Source organism: Apodemus sylvaticus, chromosome 6, assembly GCF_947179515.1.
Source record: "Apodemus sylvaticus chromosome 6, mApoSyl1.1, whole genome shotgun sequence".
In the NCBI taxonomy this organism is placed as follows: domain Eukaryota; kingdom Metazoa; phylum Chordata; class Mammalia; order Rodentia; family Muridae; genus Apodemus; species Apodemus sylvaticus.
In genome coordinates this window covers 97,810,294-97,821,502 of record NC_067477.1, presented here as the reverse complement: position 1 = coordinate 97,821,502, position 11,209 = coordinate 97,810,294, and the positions used below count along the sequence as shown (strand labels likewise).

The window sequence follows — 11,209 nt, the reverse complement described above, 5'->3', positions numbered from 1 at the left end:
GAGATCTCCAGCACTCACTTAAAGGCCAAACGTAGTAACATGTGCAGATAGCCTGGTGTTATGGGACAGACATGGTGTTACGGTGGATGTTATGGTGTTATGGGGGATGTCAGAAGCTCATTGATCCACCAGCTTAGTTGAAGCAGTGAGCTCCTGATACATTTGCTGGGGCAGTGTTCTGTGCACCATGCTTCCAAGGAAAGGCAGAATTATACTCCCCCCCCCAAAAAAATTTAACCCCAGGAACTCATGAATGTGTGACCATGTCAGCAAATAGGGTCTTTCTGATGATCAAGTTGAGTTTCTCAGTGTGGCCATAACTGTCTGTCACAGGCACATGGGGGAGAACACCACATGCTGTTAGAGGCAAAATAGGATGACGATGATGTTGGTGTGTGTGTGTGTGTGTCTGTGTGTGTGTGTGTGTGTGTGTGTGTGTGTGATATAACAGCTGGAGAAGGCCAAGGGATACCAGATAGTACTACTACCAAGAGGAAACAAAGATATACGAGTGATTCTTCTGCACAGCCCTCAGATTCTAACCCTGGAGACACTCTCACCTGTGACTTCCCGCCTACCAATCTGTGAGACAATGACTAAAGGCTGTTCTATTTCCATGGTGTGGTCCTTTCTTACAGCATCTGGGAAGCTACACATTCCCTTGGCATCTTGACAATAAAATTCAAATTTCTGTGCCACCATAAGGACAACACTTGAGTAACTTTATTGCTAACATACAAATAAGATCAAGCCACTTGCCCGTGTTTGTCGGACTGGGCCTCTTCTTCAACACTTCATTCCCTGGGTTAACTCCTATTCATCTGTAAGACCTAACTCAGGCATGGCATCCCTGGACATCTTTCTAGACCTCCAAGGCCTGAGTACCCATGCCCATGCCATGCCTACAGTCTGATAAGCACCTGTCATTCCTTATTCTAAGAACTGACTTCAGACAAAACTCTGTGATAGGCAGTATGGTAAGTTGATGGTTAATCTTGAATACCAACTAGATGGAATTTGATGAGCTTCTAGGCAAGGCTGGGAGCCTTTCTAGACTGTGTTCACTGGGTAGGGAGTGATGGTGATGGATAGGTGAAGGCACTGAGTACTAGCACTCATTTCTTTCTGACGTCAGATGCAATGGGACCGGCTGCCTCATGGTCTTAGGACCCTGAGTCCCTCACCATAATGGGCTGTACCCTTTTACTGTGAAGCAAAGTAAGTCCTCTCCTCCACACTTCCTGTCCCAGCAAAGGACAAGTAACCAATACACTGAGCCCTCAGTGCCCATGTGAACAAGTTATCAGAAAACTCATCCCTCCATGTCTTAAGACTATGGGTATTTTGCCAACTTAAATACAGGACAAATTACTCATTACCTGTTCCTAGATTCACCTTACTAGATGAGGTATATATTATCCTAGAAAGTTCAGATGTGAGGCAGATGGGGACTCCAGGAGACATGTACTAAGTTTTTGGCCTTCTGTTCACTTCATGTTTATATGTAGGCTTGATATCAGCAGATTCAACCAACCATGGAGGGGAGGATATCCAGGAAAATTAAAGTCACTTCTGCACTGGATGTTTAAACTTTCCTCCTTGTGGTTATTCCCCTATAACAACTACTTGCAGCGAAACTGTGGTGACTTGTGGGAGAAAAATGTTCCCTGTCAGCTCAGGTCTTTAAATACTTGGTCCCCAGTTGGTTTTGCTGTTTTGGGGAGGGTATAAAACCTTTAGGAGGTACAGTGTTGCTAGAGGAAGTACTTCACTTGGGGTGGGCTCTGAGAGTCTACACCCTCCTCTCATTTCCTTTTCATCTCTGTCTGCTTCCTATGTGCAGATGAAATGTGATCCAGCATTCAGCTTCCTGCCCCTCCCTCCAACTCATGAATTTTCTGCTGTAATGGACTCTATATGTCTGGATAGTCAAGCCAGTTCTTTCTGCTTTAAGTGGGTTTCGTTCATGGGATTTTACTGCAGCATCATAAAAGTAACTAATAACTAATATAGCATTTGAATTGTATTAGACTTTGAGGAAAGCCTGCAGATGAAAGTCCACAGTAGGATGTGTGCATGTGGATTGCAAGCAAACTCTCCATTATCTTATGTAAGTGATCTTGGCATCTTTTTCACTATCAGAGGGAACCCAGATAGTGAAATCAACCGATGCCCAGTTGATTTGGAAAGACGGCTGTCTTTATTACCAGAGTATCTGTATTGCATTATATACTTTTTCCAGAATTCAGAAGAATGCCACTGGTGAAGAGCCCTCATTAAAGTATGGCAGCATGGCTAGGACACATGGATGGAGGATGTCATATGCAGCAGTCTTCCTGGAGAGGTAACACTGGTTCAGCACCACAAGAGATAAGGTGGTGGTTCAATAGTTGATTCACCCCATTATCTAGATGAGTTGAGCATCTGAGAATTGAGACCACTCTTAAGAGTTGATCTTCATTGTCAACTTGTGGGCCAAGAAATACTTTGGTCATTAGTGAAGTACACCTTTGAGTGTGTCTTTGAAGGCGTCTCTACAGACTAAGGGGCAAAGATCCATCCTGAATGTTGGAGAAATGATCTCATGGGCTTGTACGATGGTCAATCTTCATCGACCTACCATGCAAATGGACCTCTGGGACTACCTAGTAGGGTAGGTATATTAGGATTTAGCTGAATAAGGCATCTTAACTGTGGGCAAAACTATCTCACGCATGGGTCATGAGCCAAATTGTGTTTGAAAAGCAAGCTGAGCATCAGTATCCTCCCTCCTCTGCCCCCCCCCCCCCGTACTTGCTGACTGTGAATGCCCTGAGACTCGCTGTCTGGTGCTCCTACACCAGTCACTTACTGATGCAGCTGAGATCCAAGAATGAATAAAAATGGAGAAGAAAACCTGCTGAGTGTTGGCTGTTCCCTCTTTTGCTTCCTACTTGGTTGAGATGTAAAGAGTCACAGCGACACACTCTTGCTGCTAAGGACTCTGCCCTCTATTTTCCACTGTAAGAGAAAATCTTCAACCATAAGACATGATAAACCCTTAAGTTTCTTCTGTTGGGTATGTTGTCCCAGTGATTAACAGTCTCAGGACACACATATGCTGCGTTCCAAGCTACAAGATCCCCCTTTCCTTCCTACCTGTTCCTCTTCCCCTCCCGCCTCCAGCCATATTCACTATTCAATCTTCAGGCTAAGTCAGTGAAGCAGCTACAAAAGATGGAGCCAGGCAGCGTTTACAAAATAATCACCTGTATTCCAGCCAAAATACCTTTAAAAAGATATCCCTTTGAAAGGGGAGACAGACTACATAAGACACAATACATTTAAAATATGTATTGAGAATATAAATCAAATGTTTCCATAGGATTCCAAAGTACAAATCACAACATGAAAAGGCATTCAGACAGCTCTTATACATCACAGTGTTAGTGGTACAAAGTGTACTCACATTGCAAAACCACAAATGCAATTCTCTTCTGTTTTGTTTGTCTGGTCTTACCACCACTCGTCAAATACAGAATGTATTCATGTGCGCGTGCGCATGACTGACACATGCATGTGTTTTATACAAGATTAAAATACACCCAAGGCAAAGTAAGCAAAGTATAAAAGAACGGTCAGGCACGTGGCACACAGCTACACCTAACTGAAGGGCCCTGGGATCGTGGAAGACAGGATTATACAAGTCAGGAAGGCTGGAGACCATGGGGTTTTGACTACCAAAAGGGTGGGTTCCCCTAGTCAGAGGGCATCAATAATTATTTGAACATAAGCCCTTCCATCCTGGTTAAGTTTTTGGCAGCAGCCAAATTTCTTCACCTCATTTAACTTCCTAAGGTTTAGGTTCATTGTGAGGGGTGAAACAAGCTTTGGTATTTATTTTCTTTAAGGAAACCTTCATAAAATGGCATACATGCAAAACGGTTTCCCTTGATAATTTCATTGTGATTTACATATATATATTCACAGGTACATTTATTAATCAGTGGAAATCTGGGAAGTATACAAAATAAGTCCTCCCTGTTTTTCTCCAATCCCTTAATAGTTAAAGACTACCAAGGGAAACTTTTCTAATTCATAAAATAACCTTTCCCCTTTTAAACTCTAATGGAAAAGATAAATTCACCTAGAAGCCAGTTTTTCCAGCCTGATTATCATTCCTCCCATGTGCACTGTGTTCAGTGGGGAACTGGCCAGAGTCTCCCATCTGCTTTATGGGATAATACACTATAGGGAGTATTTGTTCTCCTCAAGATAGGTACGGAAGCAGGGATGGAGTGGGTGGATAAATGTTGTTTCTACAGTCTGAGCTACTCCTAGGTAATGAGGTCTGCTGTAACTCATGGAATCCAAATCTCTGCCCCTGCAAGGAGCTGTCACCCGGTCCTCCATGAACACCTATCACGACAGCCTCTACAGGCATCACCCTGGGTGATGCCTTGCCACATAGGACACAGGTACAGGACTCAGTTGGCAGAGACAAGGACACCCAGTAAGACTCTATAGCATGGTCATCTGGGATAACTCACAGACCAGCCAGTGCTTCATAAAGCCATACTGAACAGCTCCATGGCCTATCACGAAGGGCCTTCTCCACAAGGCCAGCTCTTCTTCCATCAGGAAAACAGTCTGTCTCAGGGAACTCCATTTTCAGTTCTAGGGAACCACACTGAGCACAGAAATGAGGCTGTGAAGGATCACAGAGCCCCTCAGGCTTCTTAGGACTGACAGAAAGACCAGCTGCACCTGGGGCCACCTCTGCTCTTCCATGTGCATTTCACATCACACGTGGCTCAAGGCTGAATGGCCACAATAAATGCAGGTGGTAGCCTCTACTAAAGGGACTCCCACAGGGAGAAAACACGAGTTTATATATTTCAATGTGATCTTGCTGGTGTTTCTGTAGGGAATGGACAAGTTAGGTTTCATTACTAAAGCCAACTGAGCAAGTGTGCTTGATACATAGACTCAGGGCAGACAGGATACTCTGACCACACTGGGTTGGCCCTGGTGTCCCTATGGTTCCCATCTGTGTCCAGCCATGTGCTTAATAGGCCCACTGTAGGCTGCTGTGTGAGCATAGGTGGGGTTACACAGCTGTGTGAACATCCAGAGAAGTCTCCCAGACATAAGGTGACCTCATCTTTGAGTAAGGAGCCTGAGCTGCAGTCACCTGCCCTCCCCCCTACAAGGACAGAATGTCACTGAACAAATCAGGCAGCAGTAATCAAGGCAAGGCAGAAAGGAACCAGGAACCAAGAATCCTGAGATTCCTCACAGGCATTTTAAGAGGTGGTGGCTGGATAGTTTCTCATATAAATTGCAGGCTTGAGGTCTCAAATCTCAGCTACTGACCAGTTTCTGACCACAGAGGCTCAAGGCCAAGGCTACACCCAGAAGTCACACCCGGTAATTTGCAACTACCAGGGGGGCTTTTTGAATGTGGTTTTGATGAGGACTGAGATTCTAAATGACTTTAGCTTAATAAAGAAAATCAGTACCAGAGGGTGAGAGACCAGTGGTTCTGTTTTTACCTCAGTTACTCACTGACAATTAAAAATAAAGAAAATGAAGTCATTGCTCTGCAGGGAGTGTCTGTTAGGGCTTAACATTGACCCATAAATGCAGAGTCACACAGACAGCCACGAAGGATGTGCCTGCAGTAGACAAAAGGCTAAGATAAGAAGTCTCTGTCTTTGTGGGATGCTTAATAAGCCTCAGATCAGCCACCCCCTCCCAAAATCTCTACATCTCTAGCCTGCTCCTGGGAAGCATACTGAACTCGGAAAGCCAATTCTGAGAGAAAGCACTGCTTCCTATTTTCAGAGACAATTTGTGGAATACCCGTGTCTTCTTCTTATCTTGCTCTTTGTTGATATGGAAACTGTCACTTAGCCCAGAGAAGGATCAATTCACAAACTCTGCTTATCAGAAAAATTAAGTGAAACAGAAGGGTTCCTTCCTTCCTTCCTTCCTTCCTTCCTTCCTTCCTTCCTTCCTTCCTTCCTTTCTTTCTCTCTCCTTTTTTTCCTAGCAAGAACAAACTGGTCAACTACAGGGTTCAGACTATGGGAGTCACATGATTTTTCAAATTACCTAAAGCATTTGAACAATGCAGAAGCTTCAGAAAGCTCCACCCCAGCCTCCAAGAGTTCCCCAGGGATAAATGGCACTGTCTCCTTGCTGCCTGCCTAAAGAGTTGGGCAAGAAATCCAAACAGAGTCACTTGGAGTAAAATTAGTTCAGAGGAAAACATCTGGTTTAAAGATACTCGAAGGCATCTGATGCCATCTGGGAGAAAGAGGCCTGAAGGGAATGTGCCCTGTGAGCTGAACTGGGGCAGAGGGTCATGGTATAAAGCTAGAGATGATCCTTCAAATGTAGCAGTGTTTTCAAAGAAATGCAATGACATGGGGCCCGTGTGGGTAACAGTACACAGCTCACAGCATTCAAAAACTGATTACAGCAGGTTCCAAGAAAAACACAGAGTGTGCATAAGGCTTTCTGTAGCTCCTGAAAAAATGGTCAGGCCAGAAAAGATTTATCTATAACTTCATAAAATGCACATTTCGAAAAAAGGCATAGGATGGTTTATACGCACCGTATTGATTTTCACTACTCATTTGACAGGGGGGAAAAGCCTTCTAAAAAGGATTTTACTAAATGCCTTTAGGAATAAAAACAGTTGTCACAAACAGGGTGGTTTTCTCAAGTCGGATATTCAGGTGCTGGCTGAAGAGAGTCCTAATCCTTAAAGACTTCTACTGACAACACGGTGCCATCTCGAAGCCAAGGTGTCCCTTTGTCCAAGTGGGTCTCATAAACTGGACATTTCCAGTCTACGGCCAGGCTAAGGAAACTGCCTGATGTGCAGCTGATGACAACCCCGGCCAGGTTTGCAGCCACAGAACGAATCTGTGGGATGGCCCTACCCACTTCTGCCTCCCTTGCCTCAGCAGCGCCCAGGAGACCACACCTGGGCCTCTGCCCACTCGCTGCCGTCATCCCTGAAATCTCTGCAGCAAGCCGGACTCTGAAGCTCAGTGGGGCACATAAGGCAAAAGACATGTTTAGTGAGGGGGTGATGGGGGATAGGGGAGCCACACGTCCCGAGGAAGGGATCTGGTCCAGCATCGTGGTAACTATGCTCTAGGTGGGCAATGGGTCATCATCACCTTTACTGCATTTGCATTTGCAGCAAAGCACAAAGGGCGTGGCCAGGAGCAGGAAAGGGGAGGCCACTAAGAGCAGGAGCCCAAATCCAGCAAAAATTCCCACCACCTAGAAGGGAAACAAAGAAGATTGGTGAGGAAGGCTGGTTTGTAGGTTCTATAGCTGAAGTTTAAACCACACCAACTAGCACCCACCATTACCCAATCCATCTATCCATCCGTTCATATATCCATCTATCCATCTACCATCCCACCATACATTTTCCCATGTATTCATCTAGTCAAACAACCATCCATCTATGAGTTCATTCATCCACTCACCTCTCCAACCATCCACAGAGCCATGCCTGTATCCATCCACCACCTATGCACTCATTCATAGGTCTATTTCTCTTACAATCATCCATTGGCCCATCGTTCCTCCTATCTACCCAACCAACCGCTGGTTCATTAACTCGTATTCTCCTTTCTCCTTCACTTCCTTCCTATTCTCCCTTCATGCTCCACCCCAATCTGTTCTTCAATGCATTCAACCATTTAGAGATTTCTCCCTGAGGACAGGACACCGCTGAGATGACACGGATTCCTGGATGGTTAGCGTGTAAGAGGGCAAGGAGGACACGACCCTTCCAATGAAGGAACTAGAACGGCAGGGTCATGGGACGTCAGACACTGCACTGAGCCAGCTTTGATTTTTGGTAATTTAAGACCCAACATGTGTAGCAGGTTTTTCCCTGTCTAATTAATTTAATTATTAAAACAACAAGAAGACTGTGATTGAGCTAAGAGTGAGAGAGGCAGGGAGCGACACAGGAGAAGAGGGGGAAAGGAAGATGGAAGAAGACAATCCAGATTCCAAGTGGCTTTAAGTAGCCGCAGATAGCAAGAATACCATAGAGTGGTAGACTAATTGAGATAGCTTGTTCAAGCTAGATGAGCAGCTTGTATCATTATCAACTGGCTCCGAAATTATTGTGTGGGAATCTTGTGAATTGAGTATTTATTGATATATTGATTAATTATAAGCTTCTAGAGTTTTGATTTTACTGGGTTACTGGGAATTGTGACAGCTAACATTGAGATGGGAGGTCACTGCATGGGGTTGGCGTGGCAGCAACCTGCCAAGGGAGCTCTGGGCCAGAGAGTCTGCCAGAGATGAGAACACTCAGCAGGTGCATAGCATGGGAACTTGCTGTTCTTTTTTAATATTTCTCGCAACAAATATGTACTTTTTTGATTTTTTCCCAAAACTCATTTTCCCCTGTAGGTAATAAGGTCCAAACACAGACCTGCTGTCACCTACACTAGGCAGTGGGGGTATTTCAAATGAACAAGGTCCTCTTTTCCCTATCCTTGACTAGATTAGCCACACTCTTCCTACTGGAAAGCTGAATATGGAGTTCGACTGCCACCTAGTGCTAAAGATGATAAGTGCACGACTCCCCCAAGTCTCTTTTCTCAACTTTGGATATAATAAATGATCTCTATGGTGAAGCATCAAACATAAGTAAAGGAAGGAATTCCTTTATTGGAATTGTTTCTGGAAATAAACCACACACATACACCATCGTACATGCGCATGCCCACATTTATAAATAAATGAGTAAGATAACATTTCAAATTGTAAATGTGGCTCTACCACTGCTGAGCCGGCAATGCTCATTTCATTTGATAAACATAATATTGGTGATAGGATCCCTTCAAGCAGGTGAGGAGACATGTTAAACATCACACACACTCTGTGGGAGCTGGAGAGGTGGCTCAGCACTTAGGAGAACACTGCTCTTGTAGAGGATCTCATTTTGGTTCCCAGTACCAGTGCTGGGCAGGTCACAAATGCCTGTAATTCCAGTTCTAAGGAATCTGATGCTTTCTCTTTATCTCTACAGGTATATGCACTCAGGTGCACACAAACACATAAGTTTAACTTTAAGGTCCCAAAGCACACAATAAAGTTACCCGACATCGTCTGGAGCTCCTGATAACTCCAGCTGGCAGATGACTGCAGGAGCCACACATGGCTCCCACTCTCACCAGGAAGACACCACCTAGGCTCAGCTCCTCAGCTTACCTTGTCTGTATTTACATACAATTGGGTAAGTTGAACTGTGAAGCCACTGCCAGTGGGTGACTGGCAGATACAGAAATCACCACAAGGAGAAAAGAAAGAGACAAAAGTGAGTGACACAAAGAAAAAGTCACTCCATGAACACACCTTGATGACAAGGCCGTGGATGCACCATACAGGTGGCAGAGGGATGGATCCAGGCTCCAGAGAGGGTCACTCACTATATACATGTGACCTCAGCATGCACTGAGGGCTACAGGATAACAAGCCTCCCTCACATGGGTTTCATAAGCCAGTACTGTTATGCCAGAACACAAGGTTTGTGAACATGCCCAGTCTCCCTGCTAAGAGATGTCCTGGGTTGACCCACTTGAATGAGAGAGAGAGAGAGAGAGAGAGAGAGAGAGAGAGAGAGAGAGAGAGAGAGAGAGAGAGAGAGAGAGAGAGAGAGAGAGAGAACAAGAAAGAACAAGAGAGAACAAGAGAAAGAGAAAGCTATAGAACAAAGCATTTTAAATGTCACTCATTACAGAGCAAAACTAGGCCTAAGATGATGGAATCTCACTACCTGCTTGGATTAAAATGCACCTCAAAGTTCTCAATTTAGAAAATTTTGCTTGGATGTGAGCCCAACTGTGTGGGTATATGCACACATGTGTGGGGGTCTCCAGCCCAAGCTGGGTTTCTTTCTCACTTGTTCCCCTTTTTCTTTTTACTTTGTGAGAAACAGTCTCTCAGTAAACCTGAGAACACAGATTTGGCTAGACTGGGTGGGCATCAAGATCCTGTCTCCAGTTTCTTCCAGCTGGGACTCCAGATGTCTGCTACTGTATCCAGATTTCTGTGTTCTCATTTTACACAGACTCAACATGCTTTTCCAAAGGTCCCAATATTGTTCCAGCCTCTCAGATGGTCAGCCTAGTGTCTATCAAGCACCTCTGCAGGAACTCCAGTCCTTCAGCCTGGACTTCCCATCACAAGGGAGCACACAATCAGAAATTGGCTTGCCTAATGGTCTCAGATGAAGTCTGCCTCCAGGTTGGACTAAATCCTCATAACTGCTCACAAGAGAAGGGGGAGCTTGGAGAAGACTCTACTGGCAGATATCCACATTGTGAAAGAGAAACTTTATGAGAAAAAAAAGCAGTGTCTAGCTCTTCTGTGCTTCCACTCTTGTCTGGGATGGTGATGGAGCAATGCCAGGAGAGACTCCAGCAGTGGCGTTTACGCTAAATGTTCAAAGGAAGGTTGGATGTTGGGCGTGGCCATCATCATCAACTGACAGTTATTAGCTCATACGGTGGCTCTGTGTACAACTAGTACCAAAGCCTGCCCAGACACTGCTGCCTTCCAGTCCTGTTTATCTTCCCAGAAGACCTTGCCACCCAGAATAACAGGTGTGTGTGTAGTACACGTGTGCATGTGTGCATACACGTGCGCATGCATGTTCACGCAAGTATGCAAATTCAGGACAAGGTAAATTATATAAGACCTTTATAACAAATAGGAATAGTTTTTAAAAAATTCATATTATGTAATGTATGAATGGACTGTAGTGATAATTTTGGTTTCTTTAAAAACACAGTTATGTTATGTGAATGTTTTTTTTTTTTTTAATCCCAAGTGTGGGATATGGGACTGCTTCTGATTGTCCACAGCAAGTATGATTGTCTCGTGCTCTAGGGGTGTGTAGTTTTTGCTAGCTGCAGATAGTTTAATTATGGAGGATTCTGGAAAGGGTATATATGTGAGAGCCCGAAGAGAGTCTGTGATGGCTGCTTCTCTTTGCTGATGCTTTTGCTATTGCTGGATTGCTGGTTGAGACATCCTGATGAAGACCGAACTTGCCCCCAAGAAACCTGATGCCCCTAATCAGCAGGAAGAAGTCTAAAGAAATCTCTAGCCCCTTTCCTTCTGACTTTCTTTCTCTCGTTCCTAGTGTTGGGGGGTTGGGATGGCTTGGGGAGGA

At 44.7% G+C, this 11,209-nt stretch overlaps 1 protein-coding gene across 2 annotated transcripts in view; it reads right to left on the bottom strand.

Annotated features, from left to right (window-relative positions):
• Nucleotides 1-3,232: 3,232 nt before the first annotated feature.
• The window catches only part of Rnf144a (ring finger protein 144A), a 115,712-nt gene continuing 107,735 nt past the window's right edge, over nt 3,233-11,209 (bottom strand). For both annotated transcript variants that reach the window (XM_052186023.1, XM_052186024.1), the window contains one exon: nt 3,233-7,281. In XM_052186023.1, the coding sequence (XP_052041983.1) occupies nt 7,150-7,281 (132 nt within the window). In that variant the 3' untranslated portion in view covers nt 3,233-7,149. The remainder of the gene's footprint in view (nt 7,282-11,209) is intronic.